Source organism: Teleopsis dalmanni, chromosome 1 (assembly GCF_002237135.1).
Source record: "Teleopsis dalmanni isolate 2A chromosome 1, ASM223713v2, whole genome shotgun sequence".
Lineage (NCBI taxonomy): Eukaryota > Metazoa > Arthropoda > Insecta > Diptera > Diopsidae > Teleopsis > Teleopsis dalmanni.
Window position 1 is genome coordinate 213,400,501 of NC_051846.1, and position 18,860 is coordinate 213,419,360.

Consider the following 18,860-nt stretch of genomic DNA (forward strand, 5'->3'; position numbering starts at 1 on the left):
TTTTAAAGTCGATAAGCTCAATCGAAATATTCAAACAAACTCTACAAACCGGCTCCGATAAATTCATTTGAGAATTCAGAGACTTATGCAAAGCCACTTGTTAATGCAAGAAAAGTAAACAGTGGTGAATATCTTACATTCAGCTGTGCCTAACATTGAGTGTTGTAAAATGGTTTTACGATTGCAGTTGCTTTTTAGAATGTAATGAAAATTTCTAATATGTGACACCTATAAAAATATTTCATATTATTGAAAACACTTTTAAATATCTGTTGTAAATATTTATTATTTTACCAGCGTTTATCACTTGTCACGTAATTATGTTTTTTTTTTCTTGCTTCTGAGAAGACCCGCTGAATACTAATTAACGCTGGACCATTAGTTAGTTGCTGTCTGTACTTCGGTTTTTGTATCACGCTAGATGGCGCTGTGCTGTTTATTGAGTTCGCATAGATATAACAATATATGAGATTTCAAAATTATGACTTCATTATTAATTATTATTATTATTAATTATTATTAATTAAAACACTTTTGAATATCTGTTGTAAATATGTATTATTTTACGAGCATTAGTCGCTTTACATGTAATTATGTTTTTTTTCTCTTGCTTCTGAGAAAACGCGCTAAAAACTAATGGACCGTGGACCATTAAGTTAGTTCTTGTTTGTACTTTGGTTTTTATATCACGCCAGATGGCGTTGCGCTGGTTAATATGTTTACCACATATATAAAGTAGAAAATAAATTGTTTAAGTTTTATTCAACTTAATTTATTTTATAAAATATAAATTTTGCTGCAGATTTTATATAAAATAAGGTAAATAAGGTAACATCAAAACAAAGCACAGATAAGAGTTATATGTATATATATACGATATTAATGGATAATGTATTTAAAAATGAGAAAATTCTGTAAGAGTAATACAAGCATGCAGGACTCAACTTGTTAAATAGAATACGTATATTATTGGTGATATTGATTAAATATATCGATAATGCCAGTATCATATATGTAATTGTTCGTATGTTTCTAAGTAAATATGTCCATCACTTATTATACACAAGGTATCTCAAAGACAATACTAATCATAAGAACAATGTATCAAAATGAATATGATCCAAGTTTCATAAAATCAAATTAATTACCTTTAAATTACTTGTATATGATGTCACAGATCTAGACCAGTGAAGTTAATACGTTTTTTTAACATATTATAAATTTATCTGCAAACACAAGGTCTGATATATTTATGAGAAATTTATTTGTTTTTCATCAATTTTTTCTTCAAACTAATTATATCAAAAATTGTGTTTAATATTAGAACCAAAAGTAAAAAAATTTAAAAAGAATATTAATCAGAGTTTAAAAAATAAACATATTCAATACCGTATTTTTTAAAATAAACATCTGTGCGGTCTGCAAATTGTTAATATTTTTTATTTAAACGATCTAATTTTTGTATTTTTCATTTTAATTATTTTCCTTTATTTAAATATGTGTAGGGTAACAAATTAAGTTGCTCATTTTGTATACATATAAATATATATCATAAACTGGTACTCACTTAAAATCTTATAAATTACACTTATTTAATATGTATATAATAAAACAAATGCATAACATTTAACATTCACTTAAAATATATTCACCTGAAAATAGTGACTCGAAGAAATATGTGTTTACTTAATATAAATTAGTTCTTAATTAATTAAATAATAAGTTCTTAATTAATTAAATAATTAATTCTTAATTATTCATATATTGAGTTTTTTGTTAATTAAAGTATTAGTTTGTAGATGTATTTCTTATTTCTAGATAAAAATACAATACATGTATATGTGTACATAAACATTGTACATTAATTAGTGTATAATATAGAAACAACGCTTATGCAATAATTACAATATATAATTAACTAATATATTTATTATTTACCCAGTCTTTGATCACGCTTAGTTGTTAAATTTTCTGTTTAAAAATTAGTAGTTCACATAACGTATAAATATTTATTTTAACCACATATGCTATATATTTTTCTAAAAACAATTAATTATAATTTAAATAATCACAATTAACCCAGTAAAATATAATAACTGATTTACTTACATCCAATACAACAATTATAATTATTTTAGGTTTGTAATTCATTTCTTTTATAATTATTTATACATATATTTGTTGCACATAAGCACTTTCTAATTTTCTAGTTAATTTTGTGCTTAGTTGTGCTTTAGACACTTAAGTACTCAGTATTGTTAAGTTTAACTTACTCTTAATTATATATAAAATCTTCACACTAAATAATTTATGTATTGTTAGAAACAAATTAACGGTAATAGATAATATAGTGTCACAACATCACACGGAACACATTTAACATATATACATCTATAAATATATATGCATTTTGATTATTATTTTCATATACGCCATCTTACGCCAATTTAACAAATCAATAAATTAATGCGATAAAGGACTAAACATAATTACTGGTTAATATTGTTTTTCAGATTTGTTTGTGAAAATGATGCTATCGTACTTAGGGATACGTGCTGTATTTCCAAAAATAATAATAGTACTCATTTCATCTACATATGTTTGTGTATATGAACCTCGGCTTATTAGGTATTCTAAGGCATACGTACGCACGTACGCACGTATGTATATATGTAATTTAAGTAATATAAAATATAGATATAGTCAAAAAAATAGTAACGCTCGGATATTTATTGAGGTAGTTTTTATAACAAATTGTTTTTGTTTTGTTGTATTTGAGTTTTATCGAAAGAAATTGGACTTTGAATATATGTATTGAATTTGTCAAGTAATCAATTGCTGTAATCATGGGAGAGAAGGATACCTCTGAAACCCTTTATTTTTTTAATATATTATTTTATATTTTAAAAAAATTTAAATATTGTTTATATTTCTCTTATTAATTTATTATATATATATATATATATATATAAAGTCATGCATGGGAAAAGGAAACCTATTGGTCACAGTAGTATCTCAGCGCCACTTTTACACCTACTTCTCGGCAAGCCCATGCTTGAAAACTAATTTATTATATAAAAATTTTTTTTTCGAAATAAATTTTATTTTCTACGCGAATACTTTTTAAACATTGTTGTATATTTTTAGTTCCCTATTCGTGGCAAGTGTATAGAAATCTGCACATGGTACTTTAGTGCCTTACAATATTCTATTTTTCTAATTTTGAATTTCTTTAGATGTTGCAATATTTGCTGAATGAAATGGTTGCTTTCGTTGCATTAATGTCGTTGAAATTATCTGCATTCTAACACTTGAATTTTGCTAATATTTGAAGACTTTACATCTTGAATTCATTAAAGTTTTCCCTAAAATCACAGAGATGTGTTGCTGTTTCTTCATTTTGAATCAGTTTAACATACCTGTATGAATTTGAAACCTTGCTTTCTTCGTATATACGAGTATTAGGTATTATTGCATATAATTATAATTAACATTTTAACATAACATAGTAACATAAACACTACTTGTGAAAGTAATGCCATTATGCAGTACTGGAACTATTAAGGCGACGTTTTGCCATTTGCACATCATCATCGCTCTCTGCACAGCTTAAGCTCATGCTGATGCTGCGTTTTGTACCACACAAACTGTCATTATTATCCGATCTACCATTTTTTTCATTGCCATCATTTTTATTGTTGACATCTTCAGGATTACTCTCACTGGTCGAGGGAGATCTAATACGTTGATTTTCTCGTAAAAATTTTGCTGCTGTATTGCTTATAACGCGTATGCTTTTGGATATTGAAACTTTAACAGATGACGCTTCAGGTGGCACTAAAGATAGTGGTGGTGTCTTTGTGGTGCGTATAGATGCTGAGGTACTGTAGGGAGATGATGCATTCGTTAACGATCGCTTTCGCTGTGAACTGTAACTGCCTGGAGATGATGCATTGTGTTCCTCATCATCTGAAGATGAACGTTGCAGGTTTTGTATTAGGCAGAGTACAGCTCTCTCCAATTGTAACGGATTTTCTGAAGCCGGTACATCGATTAATGAGCATTGTGGTATTTGCTTATTTACAATGACCGCATATTTAATTTTCATATCCTGGACTCTACGTTTCCCTTCTGATTCATCAAGTAAGGTATTTACGCATATAAATGAATGTACTTCATTTGTTTCTTTATCAATTTCTAAATATCCTTTTGATTGTAAATAGATAAAGTGACCATTACGTGTAAGTAAACGGTACGTGGACTCTCCATAGGAACTATTACAATCGTACACTATAATAAAACATTACATAAAAATACTTTTTTATATGTAGGAGTTTTGATGTACATACTCTGTCTTAAAGCTACTATAACCCATCTGACATCATCTTGATGTATAAAAGTGAATGGACTCAAGTTTCTTACTTCATCCGTCATATAACCAGCAACTAAACCAATGCGTTGATCGCAGTCGATAATACGACCATCTATTAAGTGCCTTGTTTTATATTCCAACACACTAACATCAGCAACACGATTAATAATTTTGGGTTCTCTTATAATGCGAGCGACAGCTACAAGTACCTTTATAATGGATAAAATTGATATAAGTGTTATCAGCTTTTAACTAATGGATTTGTCTTCGATTAACTTACAATATCATTTCCACTGATTGTATGTAATGGTATTGAATCATCACGACCTCTTGTACGACGGATCAATTGTAAAGTTGATGGAAATGTATTGGCTTTAACACCACGCGGTGCACAATCACTTCGACGGAAACTACCATCGATTCTAATAAGCTCGTATGTGGTGGGTTCAGAACGTGGTCCAGCACGTGCAAATCTATAAAAAATAATATATAACACTTATTAATATATAAATTAAACATCAGATTGTAATATGTTTTAACTGTGTACCTAACAGTAAAATTTCGTTTATCTTCACGCAGTTTTGTATCAATATACTCTTCTTCGGCCTGTGTTCGGGGTTGTGGTTCTGAGCCATTTTCGGTCTGCACGTCAAAAAGTGTGTCTAAATTATTAGGTATGAGGTGCTGTTTGAGCATAGCATGATCCTCTGGATGTGTTATATGCAAGATATTTTGACCATATAAATCAGCCTAGAATTAGTAAAAAAATAATTTATTAATAAGTATATTATTATAATAGGTAATGTTTTTCGACAGTTAACAGCTACTTCAAGTATGAGCTAATTATGATAATGGTATTATGATTTTTGTTTATTAAACATAAAAAAATGTAAAGTTAAAGATGTATTCTTATATTATTACAGATTTATTTAGGATTCAAAGTAAATATTAATATTATAGTCAAGTAGTCGTCGCAACTTATAAGGAGTTTTGTACGAAATTACCATAACCGTAATTGAAATGAAATTAATTATTATATCTTAAGCTGTTAAGAAAGGGAATTCTTTAAAAAAATTTATGGTCCAACGTATAAACGTAAAAAGATGATCTGTGCTACATACTGTGATGCAGTCATAAGATACGTGAAAATGAGGACATATATGTTCTTCATACCAACTATTTTGAACTTTTCTTCTCTTCTGGATCTTAAGAGATCTATTAAAGTCAATCTTATAAAAACTTGTTTTCCAATTTTTACTATTTCGACAATTTTGAGTTGTCAGAAATATTCATATAACTCGTAACTCAAATTGATAATTGATAAATGCATCGACATCTCATTCAAAGCTCCACGACATTTCAAGAAAATCTTAGATGTTGTGAAAACACCTGATTAAGGCATAATAACCATATAAGTGTGAAAAAGTAAACATTTCTCGTGAGTTCCTATCACTTCAATCTTAGAATTATTTCTTTAAATTCTCACTTTTAATTTTCTTCTAAATTTCTCTTCTCTCGGTTAAAAAAAAACAATCACTAATGCAACTGCAGACTGCAAAATAATTCAATGATTAAATGCAAAGCTACTTGAATAAGGGAATTGTCACGTACTCCGTAAAAAACTTGCGTAATAAAAAGCAATACAATCTTCCACAATTTTTCCAAACATCAAAGACGAATTTAATGGCATTAGAACAGCACAATTGTGTGAAAAGTTGATCTCCTTTAATTAATTTATTTAAGTAAATATAACAATTTCAATAATAGACTTTAATTATATTATATATATTATATTCAAAATTTTAAAAGATTTCTACAAAGTCTTATGAGTGTGCCAAGAATTGAACATTATTCACGGTAAAGCTATTAACAGTCTAGTTATCTTCACATACCATTGAATACTGGCGTCATGTGTCTTAAGATGGCATGCAGGCGATTTACTATAAGTTATTAGAATTCGAGCTTTAAATATCTACTTTAAAATTACTACCCTTGTAGACGGTCAGTTAGTAATAAAGACAATTGAATTCAGAGTGGCCAGATTGCGAACTAAATTTTATTCCTACCTAATGTACACTTAGTATCCCAAGGCATATGTTTTATGCGTTTCTGGATCTAGAGGTTTCAAAAAGAACGAACTAACAGATAAAATGGCTTAAATAAGCTATGAAACATACATATATGACGGCCACACCTGAATACAAACTTTGATAAGTAAACTATATAAACTATATAAGAAAAATTACTTATGGATTCATCTTGTAGACTATGAAGTTGCTAAGAATATATGGCCTTGATCAGATAGGAGAAGAATGAAAGATGTTTTGAATTTTATCCAACCTGTCATTGTGTGCTAATAGAGCATTAACGGGGCACATTACTGTTACATAGGTACTTCAAGGGTGGCATATTCTAATAAATGTGTTTCGATGTCATTACCTTAGACTACAGACGATGCCACTTCAATGTCTCAGAGACTGTTTCTTCACTGTGCTGCTAGAGTTAACAAAGGTATATTAATCGTATTTCCTTGACTTTATATGAAAGAATATATGGTTTACTATCAGTAATCTAACGAGATATGTTGGAAACTGTATTGAGTAGGTTGCTTCCCATTGTAGTAACGTTACAATGGGTAATAGATTTTGATGTTTGTGTTAACACATGCCCTTTCAATCTACCCTAATCTATTCAAGAAGTTATATGTTATTAATAAATAATATATTAAGGTATAAGGAACAACACATTTTTATTGTTCTGTTTTCTAGAGTGAATGACCTAGTAGTCCATTTCCTTCTAAGTTAATTCTAAGTTAACTTTAAAATTAATTTTAGTGTTAACTCTTAGATAATAAATAAATAATAAATATTCTGTTTACTTAATTCAAATTTAAAATTAACTATCGAGTTTGTTAAAATTTTATATAAATATGTAGTATAAGAGAACTATTGTTTGAAATGCGCCTTACCTGACAGTGTCCCAAATGTTGTTCTATACTGGACGAAACGAGCACAATTTGACCATGACAAGTTAATGTTAAAAAGAAGCTATCTAATAATTTCATTAGAGTGTCTGTAAGTTGTGGACGCGGATGATGAAGTGTGTTGCCAAATACTGTATGGAGAGAAAACAAATTTATATTGTTTATAATTTATTTTAAAAAAGGAACTTAAATTACAAGAGTACTTACCATATTGTAAGCGCAGTCCATGTGCTGCGAATCGAAGGACTGCAGTTTTATCAACGCGCCTGGGAGATTCGGCAACGTGTGGCACCATTGTTGATAGCTCCTGTATTGAACCATTTAATTTATCGCGGCGATTTTTCTCTGCACGATTTCTCGCTTCACGCCCACTGTGCATGCAAAGAGAGCATAAGAGAATATTTCATAGAGCGTTAATGATTTTCCGATAATCATTTGTTATATTAGTTGTTAACTACTGTTCGTGCTTTATATTTCAATATTTATTTATTTCATTTTCTTCAATAAATATTTATGAATTGAAATGTGGTGAGTGTGTGTGTGTATGTAAATGTGATGCCGCATAAACATTACGTACAAGTATGTATACTCGTTCATTTGTATGATTTACTGTGCCGCCTACAAAAACAACACAGCGGAGCTTGTAACGTTGTTGGTGGCATGCTTACATAGATTACATAAGAATGTATTAAAACTTATATATAAATTTATTTAAAAATTTATTTATTACATAATTTTTAAATGATCTATTAAACATGTACTGAATACATGTTTAATTTTAATTTATTTACTAATATTTGCGTGAAAATAAAGGAAAGCGGTTGTAGTTTAAGTCCCCCATCTACCAAGAAATATGACATAGATGCGATATGATTGGTTGGTTGCTGTGGCAGTTCATTGGATTTACTTCCATGTACCCCAATTAGCGGTTTTTCCCCGTTTTGCTAACACATTCCTCGCAATAGGTGTAGAGACTAAATCCATCCTGTTGAATTTAGATATAATTTAATACGTCTCTAGTCTTTACCAATGAACAGTCTGATAGACTGTCAAAAAGGTATCTTTCTAAAAATCTATTTCTTTTGAATGCCAAACCTGGGCATTATGGTCTCTTTCCTGCGGGTTTTCACAACTTCTACAGTGAGGATTATAAAGAACACACAGTTTCTCTGCGAGGGTTCCTATTTACCAATGTTCTCTCTGAACTGCAGTAAGGCTTGCAGTGTTCACGCCGTCTCTTTTGATGAGTTCCGAGGATCTAATTTTATTATAGGTGGGCCATGATAACCTGGAAGTTGCACATGACTTAAGTGGTTTCCATCGGTTATTGGCAAGTTGAAGGAAGTAGAGATAAATATTACTCTTAATGGTCTTTAGGGTAATATACTGGTACCGCCAGGGACACAATTAGGGAAGCACCGGAGCGGGCTGAACTGTCAGCTTTGTCGTTTCGCTCAATGTTTGCATGTCCAGTTAGATAGACTCCCATGTGAGAGTGATGCCATATAGTTAGATAGGAGACGAACAAGCTTGGTGTAGGAGTTGAATTGCACAAGTCTAAATTTATACCGGACCACTTATCGTATGAAGTCTCAAGCCAACTTAATGTGTGCCATTAAACAATTAAATATAAGAACGATGTCAGGCTATGGATGACTAGTTATTGTTTAAATCTTCTGCAGAGTCGATTTAGAATATATTAGGGAGATGGCTATGGACAACTGAGTTATAATATATGCGTGTCAGTTTTATTTGTGTTCGCCAATAGCAAAAGACGGAACTATCTATAGTTCTATAATAACAAAATGAAATAATTGTATGTAGGTACTTTAAGAAGAACAGATAGGAATAGCACAAGTTATAGAAAAAGCCATTTGTTGCGAAGTTGTTCTTTGAAAGCTATTCGAAAGAAAAATATTCATATTTCTTTATCTAAATAATCATACTTAAAAAGATTTAAAGATTATTCTTCAAAGTCAGCTGAGTAAACAGTCTTTTTAGATCAGCAAAAACGTTTTCGGCAATAAAAGGCAATGTTCTTTTTATGTTTAGATATTTCTAGAAATGTTTATCCAGACACAGATTTATATAGCAATATTCATTGAGATTGAGATATCTATTTTGCATAATGATAATCAAAAAATTGTTAAAATTATGAGATATACTTGCCAAAAATACTTTTGTGACAGGGGTCAACTATTACTTATCATATGATAAATATAAAATGATATTTATTTGTTCAAAAAAAAAAAAAGATAGGAGTCTCGATCATCTTTAGTGTTGACTGAGATCAAAAAAGTGTCAAAGAAAATTTTTTTCAAATAAAACCTTCAATTATCAAAATGTCAATATCTTATAACCTCGATACTTCTAATGCATGTATTTATGTGTAACTAGAAAGTATCATTAATAAAACTAAAGTAAACCAGCTAAAATATCCTATGTTGAGAACTTGATTGGACTTCTCACATTTTTACTTTTTTGCGACGGAAATAAAAATATTTAATAATAGGTTTGGTTTTTGTCAATTGTTATGCAATTACAAATAATTACAGAAAAGCTAAGAGTTCTTTAGTTGATGACCTATATAATTGAGTTGGGGTAGCAAAAAAGAAAGTAAACAATAAAAGTCGTTGTAATAAAAAAGTGTAATTGTAATTATATTTATAAATACATACACATTGAACAATACAAATTTTTCTTTATTATTAAATACAGATTTTTTTACTAATGCATTTATGTATATATACTTGATTTTATTACAACATTATCACAACCTCGTTGAGTAAGTTTTTATTTTAATCTCTATGAATTTATAGTGCAAAATGTCAACATTATTGGATAAGTAAGATTATACACGAGTAATATATAGTTTGAAGTATACTAGAATTGTCACACAAAATTGACATATAAAGCGAAGGGAGTTAGGCAGTATATTCCATATAGTCGATTATTTTGCAATTTGTGGAACTTTAAAGGATGAATGCTGAGCGGCACTCAAACATAATTAACACAGAGATGGATCTAGACAATTATTTATCTATAAATTACCCTCAACTATATCTACTAATCCTAGTACTAGTTTACGAGACTTGATTTTTTATAATTGTTGCATTTGGAGCATTGGGCGAAAAAGTTTTTGTATGTCTTTATTTTATATGTCACAGAAAATATGTTTTAAAACCAATCAATTCTCATTTCTTCCAATTAACAATTGTAACATGAAGCTTCACAATTCCACTTGAGCTTAAATAATAGCCCGTTTTGATACCACAGATTAGTGTTGTTCATAAGCAAACCAGATGGATTCCCGAAAGAACCGCAGTGGTTAGCGTACAAACAATCTTGAAATATGCCACTCCCACATTCAAGTAAAAGTAAACCAACCTGATAATTCCATAAACTTGGCCAAGCTTTTAAACTTGCAGAATGACTGCAGTTTTATACAGCTCGCCTTTTTAGTTGCTCGCCACCAAAAAGACCGCCTTGTGAAGAAGGATTGATTGATTGATAGTTATATAGAACCAAAGCATGATTTGAGGGGAAAGACTCCATCTGAAGGTCTTCTTCGCAGTAAATACCACATGTACCTTTACGAACACTTTCAGCGAAGTTTACCTTCTGAGTTTGGAGTCATAGATATGAATCAGCTACTTGACATAAGCACTTAACCCGAACGAAGTGCCTTTAATCTTGTTTTAGAAAAAGGGTGGGATTTTATGCCTTCTATTGAAGAGTATAACTTTTGTTTTTGTTGCGCTAACCCTGAGAATGCAGCACTCTGTCACAGTGGCGAGTGGAGACTTAATAATATTGAATAGTACCTGGGAAAATTTACCCGATGCAACAATAGCAATGTTATAAGCTATAAGCTATAACACTATCCTAGCTTTATTGACTTATTAATAATTTAGTATAATTATGGCGATACTGTATTAATTTGAGTAGATATTTTTTCTTATTAATATGTGTAAATTCGATATAATTAAAAGCTTTCTTTATTAATGCATTTAAGTTGACCTATTTCAGTTATATTTAAAGTGTAACTAACTACATATTAGAAAACTTGTATTTTCTAATACAAGTATGAAAATGTATTAGTATATAAATAAATATAAATATATTTATTTATATACTAACTAATACTAATACTAACTAATAATGAATATATATACTAATATGTAAGGAATTTGTATTTTGTTTTAATTTATTTCAACATATTATACTTTTCCACAAATTACTATCTCTTCTGAACTCTTATTTACTTTTGTACCTTTATTTTTTTCCTTCAATGTGCACTACTAAGTTAAAACTTCCCTCTTCAAATAACAGCTACTGCACCGTATGTATAATTGTGTATATATCATTAGTTTATAATATGTACATATATCTAAAATGCATTCTAAAATGTATCTATACCTAAAATATTAAAATATTCTACCCCCATTCGCACTCCAATACATTTCTTTTTTTGTTTTTTGTTGTATATTAATATTTATTTTAAACAAAAATTTGAAGATATTGAATACAAATTATTTTTCAAACTAAAATAAGAGTTTTCTTTAAAAACTATTTCATTCTTCATTAAACAATGTACTTTTGATATATAAATATATTAAAGCCTATAATCTAGTCAATAAAACGGAATTTATAATATACGAACTAAAATATCATGCTCTTTTACCTACTTCAGTTATAAGATTTGATATAAAATTTGATAGATTTGATATAAAGATTTTTTAATTCTCTGATATATAGTTTTTAGTTTTATTAAAAATCTCAAATGTCACTCATACGCAGTGATAGCTCGACATTCTTACGAAATTGATTGCCATAAAATGCTTTCATAATAGACAAAAGCAATAAAGCAATATAGTATATAAATCACTTTAAATAAGATATTTATTTGTAATTATTCTTTAGTTAAAAAAGGAATACTTTGGGTATTTTTAAAATTACAAAATGCGCAATTATTGCACAATATATACGCAAAATCCGATAGAAATACTCAGAGAACTCATAAGTTACCTAATAATTACACAAAATAATAATCAGAGCCGAATGTTATTAATTTCGCTGGCATAAGTGCAGTGCAAAGTTCCAAAGTAGCAAATCTGTCAGCCAATCTACTAAGTCTGCCCAACACCTAGCACCCAACACCCTTCAGCTCGAATGAGTACCCACTAAAGATACATTGTATAATAATTTGCACTTACAGTATCATAGTCGCGCAAACTGAAGTGGAAAAGCTTCAGCCGCTTGAAAGGCGGCTGCACTTTTTCAATATTTATTTTTGTGCTCATTATTGTTATTGTTGCTAATAATACTTGTTGTTTCTTTGCATTATAATATGTTTTTGTTTTTGCTTTCGTTTTTGTTTTTGTTTTTGTTTCATTTGTTTTTTCTTTTTTCGTGTAAAATGCAACATTGTTGTTATCGTGCTTTCCAGACAGAATTCAATACGTTACGAATAACACCAATACATACATACATACACACATGCATACATACATAGAAGCAAGCGCACATTTGCATTTTTGTTGGCTTGCACTTGTTGCCGCGAGAATGTAAGCCCGTAAAAAATTATAATTAATTCTCTTTTTCATTATTTAATTAAAATAATTCTGTTTAAACTTTTCTTATTCATAATTATTATAAATTTACACATACATATATCTGTGTATTTATACACATTTATATTAAAGGAATTACAGTGGAGATTTGCAAGTTATACAATCATTTTATTGCAGTCGCAGCAAGCAACGCCAAAATAAACGTGATTAAACCGTGTTTAAATGACACTCTGCATATATTCCATTTGAATATGATACATTTTATTCGAACTGTCAACACAATAATCATTACTGTGCATTGCTATTCATCAAAATATAATATATATACGAGTATATATACTTGGAAAAGAACAAGAGAGTTTGATACAAAAATACAAACTTTTGTGAACAAATATGGTGTCCCAACCGCATTACAAACACCAACCTATTGGCCGTTACGAATCATTCACCTGCTAGGCTACAATCTCCGCAGATCCAATGAAAACATTTCACGCCAAGCTCTGAGGTGGAGTCCTCAACGCAGCCGTCAACCTGGAGCGCCGGTTAAAACTTGGAGGAGTACAATTGAAGAAGCACTAAGAGAAGCCAATTATTCCTTGAATAATATCTGCCGAGAATTAAATAACAGAATTCGATATAAAAGGATGGTAGAGGCCCTATGCTCCACTGAGACATGAGGATAAAATAGATATAAACTGTATACCGTGTATACATATACTGTTACTCTTTAAACACCATTAGTAGGTGGTCAAATATAGATGTAGAACTATTTTCTAGGTGAATTGCAAAGAATTTATGCCGAAAAATTTGTCATCCACTTAAACATACAGATATCAAGCTTAAACTTCAAATAGAAAGAGGATAAAGAGATCATTTACAACACATATATAAATGTACAGGCTTAACATCATTAAGACGTTTCACTATACAAACTCCATGAAGTAACCCATTCTCTGAAGAGAATAATTTTATTTATTGCGAAGAAGTTTTTCTTAATATTATCTTAGGGTGATACAACTAGTTTTTATCCGTACAGTTATGGTAAAGTATTCAGCAGAAAAGAGTTGACGTCACTGGTGGGATATTTAACGGGTTACCATGGACTGCGTTATCACCTTAACAAAATGGATCTGTCCGAACAGATAGATTGTCGACTCTGCTTAGAAGCAGAATGTGACTGCCCAGAGCTCCTCAACAGCTCCTTGGACAGCTCCTTGGAAGGCTGTCTTGTGGAATGCCTTCTATTCGGTTAAGGTCTGTTGCGGCACAAAAGATTAACCATGAACGCAGTGCTCCGTTTCATTGGGATCTGGTACCCCATTTATTTCTATTGCAATCTTAGGGTGAATGGTAAAAAAATAGCATTTATATTACGTTTAGGTGAAAAAGAAAGATTGCAGCCATCAAAATCAATTAAACCAATCATGGAAAATTATAAAAATCGAAGTTAATTTGTGTATGTACATAGTCTCAGCATTCAGACTATGAATTTTGTTTTATTTAAAATGAAATTGTAAAATCCGGCGGTATCACACAAACACCGTGCCTTTAAGAGGGGACCACTTATATAAGTAAATGGAAACCAACCTAATAAATCTAAAAACTTGATTACTTTACTTTACTTAAAGGTAAAAGTTCGAAACATTTAGCATACAAACACCGTCCCTTTAAGATTGCGTCATTCCATCTATTCAAGTAAATGGAAACCAACCTTATTAATTTAATCTAATTCATCATATCTCAGATTTTAAAGGATGACTGCTCTGATCAGAAACCATGTGGCTTCTTCGTAGTGCAAATTATTAGAAAAGATTCCACTACCACTGAGAAAAGTTAACACTTAGTTAGAGCCGACAGCGAAAAAGGCGAATGCTGTATAAAGAATTATATAAAGAATATTATAAGATTATATTAAAAGTAAAAATGGCATATCGTGGCCCCTGAGACCCATAGTTTTATGCTTAAAGAAAGTCTCCTAATCCAACTTAAGCACAGATAAAGGATATTAATAATCTTATAATATCTTTTTGCTCAAATTTTCATACGACTTTCGGTTTAATAAATCAAAAGAAATAATTATAGAAAGTATTAGAGAAATTCAGACAGAAAAGGGAGTTGAAAATTAATTAAATAAAAATATTTTAAATATTTAAAATCGACTTAATTACTCAATTAAAAAAAAATTTGAAGAGAAAATTTTTAAATTAATAAAGTCGTGACCCTTATTTTTAATAGTTAGTATATATTCCATTTATATAATATATATATAAAGACATATATATGAGTGGGAGCATCTTATGCTAAAAATACTCGAATACGTACTTAAAGTTTTGTTTTCGAACTACATTTTATTTTAATAACCTAATTAAATGCTAATAAACAAGTGAATTCCCAATTCTCCACGCCGTAGCAGATTTTTTTTATTGATAAACAAGATATCCATAAAAAGATTTATTCAATTACAATAATATGATTATCTTTCAATAGTCCTTAATTTAGCTAATGCAAAAGTGTTCCACTCTATCTAACCACAGGGTTCCCTGCACATGTTTCAGAAAGCATCATTTGTATGTTTATTCTTCAGTTTGTGCTGCGTCACTGCGTCACTGCGCCAGGGTGTTGGTCGCAAATCTGCTTGAATGCGACATCAAGCAGACGCAATGATATTTCCGTTTACAAAGCAAATTACCGCAGCACGTGTTTTAAAAATACATTTATAACATTATAACGAAATATGTCCTTAAGTCTACTCTCCTACACCTCTTTTCAAATCTACTCGTAAATGATCTAAATGGTATGTTTTAAAAGTTTGCTTCACTTACCTATTGGATAACTGTAACATGTCCATCATGTGGTCATGAGCATAACCACTATTGTTGTATTGAGCAACGCGATGTGATGCATACGTTGCACCATACCCACCTCCAGTACCGTAAGGTGCATTTGGATGCCACATATTAGGAAAGTTCGGTGGATGCTGTGGGTAAGAACCGTATGGTATTGATTGGACAGGAGCAGGTTGTTGTGCGGCATAAGCTGCCTGAAAGCTGGGATGCATGTGGCGTGGGTACTGGGGCGGACTTGTGTAAGAATGTGGTTGCTGTGGATGGTTCTGTTGTGGTGAATAATTGTAGTGATAGCGCATTTGGGCTGGTGGTGGTGGGAATAATATATCGCTGGGTGTATACTTCATTTCTTGTATTGGTGTTGTTGCTGAGTTATTTGTTGGTGAGTAGAAACTTGCTGTATCGCTTGTTTCATAACTGGAATAATCTGAATCGATTCTAGAGTGATTTTCGTCCACAAACTTCTCTTCTTTTTCCCAATTTTGGTAATTATAGGTATTTGGAGATCTATCTACTTTCTCTGTTTTTCCAATTATTGTATTATAGTTATTTATGGCTTGTGTAGAGTTGGCGTTATTATCTTCGGCATAATAAGGAATGTTTGTTTTGTAGTCTTCTTCAACATCAGAGGTATATTTTTCCGTATGTGTTTCTGATGAATTCAATGTAGTTGCTGGATCAATTTGTCCGTTGCTTGGTTCCATTGCTAGATTCTATAATAAACAAAATAAAAGTTGTCACTTTGTAATATCGTTAATTAGATATTTAGTTTTAATTTTATATATTTTGTGAAAATTTGATATTTATATATAAAACTATTAAATTTGCATATATTATATTGAAGAATATTGAACAAATATAAGGACTGGTTGGTTGGGTTGTTAAAAATGATAATGCATAGTTTTTGAATAAAATCATTTTCAATTACAAAGTTTACTTTCGGATAAATTTATCTACATATGTTTATTATTATTTATGCTTTCATTACTGTATGTAGCAAATCTGAAGTCATTTGCTTACACATATGATATTATTTAATTTTGTTACTCATACGTCACTTGCAATATCACTATGACTTTTTTCGATTCAATTGTTGTTTTAAAATGGCAAATTATGATAAATATAACAACAGTTACACATCTCGAGCTGTAGGATAATATGAAAGATTGTTTAATATTAACTTGGTAACAGAATATCACTTCTTTTTTATTCTTTATTATAAGGGGCAAAAGACACCTTACACGCAATGTGGATGCCTACTCCAGAATTTTATAAAGTAAATCACAAATTATTTATTATTGAAACAAATAATGTTAAACTTTGTTTTATGGTAAAAAATAACTTTATAAATAGGTTTTCACAAAAAATTTGTAATATTATTTTAATTTTTCTAGCATTTAGTTTCCTTCTGTGCAATTGAAATTATGATATTAATATAGTAAACGACTTAAACGACTCAGAGTTTTTATTATATATCAATATAAAGATATTGAATAAAGATATTAATAATTTTACAAGTATTTAAATGACAGGAAGTGCGTAGATCTACGTCAAACAGATCTACGCCTAAAATAAGGATTTTATTTGCCGTTAAACAGCATTGACACTTCGTTTCCTCTTCTCAAACAGATCCTGCCAACAGATAACTTGTCAACAGCCTCTTTTCTACTAAGGCTGGATGCCTAAAAAGTTTGTTAGAAACAGTAACAGATACAGTCTATAAATTTACTATTCAACCTTAAACGATTTAAAATAAAAAAATTCCAAAAAATCGAACTGAAGTGAAACTCTGCAAGTATATCAAATTTTAATAAAATATAGAAAACATAATTAAATTAGAGTTCTTGCAGATGATATTATCTAAAGAGAACATAATTAAATTAGAGTTCTTGCAGATGATATTATCTAAAGAGAACATAATTAAATTAGAGTTCTTGCAAATGAGATTATCTAGAAAGTGAGTTTCAACCTTGTTTAATCTTTTAAATATTTCGTAAAGTTCAGGAAAAGCTGATCTTGTATCAAAAAAAAAAAAAAATTTTGTATTACATACAGTTTTCTTCTGTAATTTATAAAAAAATTGTATACGAAATAAAGATATACAACAAATAATTTTTGAAAGATCGAACAGTGAACTGCAGCAAATTAAAAATTTAATGGATACTTAAACCGGATTGAGTTGTTTTTTATAATTATTATTATATATGCAAAGTCTTTGCTTCTGTTTCATTTTTTTTTACTCAAATATTATACTGTAACTCCTTGAACTCCTTAAAGGTTTTTTCAAGGGTATTCAAAATGATTTTAATCGATTTCCTTCTTTTAGCTAATTGCTGATCGTTATCATCTTAAAATGTTTATTGTTTACATATGTTATTTGGGCTTTTTCCTAATTTTGTGCCTATAATTGTGATACATGTTTACTGATTATTGAAGTTCGCTAACATGTTTTAGTGCTGGTATGTATCCCAATCGATAGAGTGACTCATAAATTTCAGATTTAGTATTTAAAATAAAGCACTTAATAATGTTTTGACCAAACAAAGCTGCTAAATGGCCGAAACAAGGCACAAATATGTGCATAAAGATTAAAATCTGTTCAGATATGTCTGTGGCAAACATGTATACAACGTACTCGTATTTGAATAATGCAAATTATTTTCAAAAATATTATTGAACATCTTCACAAATATCCAATATCCATAAAAATAAATACATTCGAATAAAGAATGAAACCAACAAGTTTGGCTTTATTTAGTTTAATTTGATATCTTGATATTCTAATTATTGTTTTGTATATTTTAGTTATGTGGCACATACACACAAATATATTTGTGTACATTATACATAATAGGCGAATTAGCATTTTAATATGAAATTATTTTTTTAATCAGATATGTGTGTATGTACTGGGTATGATTTGCGATAACGTCGAGCAGAGCATAACAAACGAACTAAAAAAAAAATATACGCAATTGCTGCAAATTAAATAAAAACTATTGTATAATAGTTATAAAGTAATTTCAAACTAAATAGAACCTAGACAACAAAAGCACTCTAGTATTTGTTAATACTCTAGTCTCAGT

The 18,860-nt window shown here is 29.8% G+C and overlaps 1 protein-coding gene across 2 annotated transcripts; it reads right to left on the reverse strand.

The window, feature by feature from the left end:
• Positions 1 to 2,167: 2,167 nt before the first annotated feature.
• On the reverse strand, positions 2,168 to 16,483 carry LOC119671870 (aryl hydrocarbon receptor nuclear translocator-like protein 2). 2 transcript variants are annotated; one of them, XR_005251848.1, is made up of 8 exons: positions 15,751 to 16,483; positions 7,563 to 7,726; positions 7,341 to 7,486; positions 4,920 to 5,122; positions 4,653 to 4,845; positions 4,350 to 4,581; positions 3,420 to 4,290; positions 2,168 to 3,365 (listed from the first exon to the last, which is right to left on the reverse strand). XR_005251848.1 is itself a non-coding variant. In XM_038082691.1 (7 exons), exons 1-7 carry the CDS (start codon positions 16,476 to 16,478, stop codon positions 3,542 to 3,544), a joined length of 2,415 nt encoding a protein of 804 aa, XP_037938619.1. In that variant the 5' UTR covers positions 16,479 to 16,483; the 3' UTR covers positions 2,169 to 3,541. The 2 variants fall into 2 exon arrangements, 1 of the variants encoding a protein (XP_037938619.1); XM_038082691.1 differs by having other exon boundaries at positions 2,169 to 4,290.
• Between the last annotated feature and the right edge of the window lie 2,377 nt (positions 16,484 to 18,860).

Bases quoted from the DNA above. Each gene is read 5' to 3' on its own strand.
- LOC119671870 (XM_038082691.1), bottom strand. From the start codon at position 16,478: ATGGAACCAAGCAACGGACAAATTGATCCAGCAACTACATTGAATTCA. The intron at 4,846-4,919 runs GTACACAGTTAA...TATTTTTTATAG, and splicing joins AAACGAAATTTTACTGTTAG to ATTTGCACGTGCTGGACCAC. The intron at 4,582-4,652 runs GTAAGTTAATCG...TCCATTATAAAG, and splicing joins CAATCAGTGGAAATGATATT to GTACTTGTAGCTGTCGCTCG.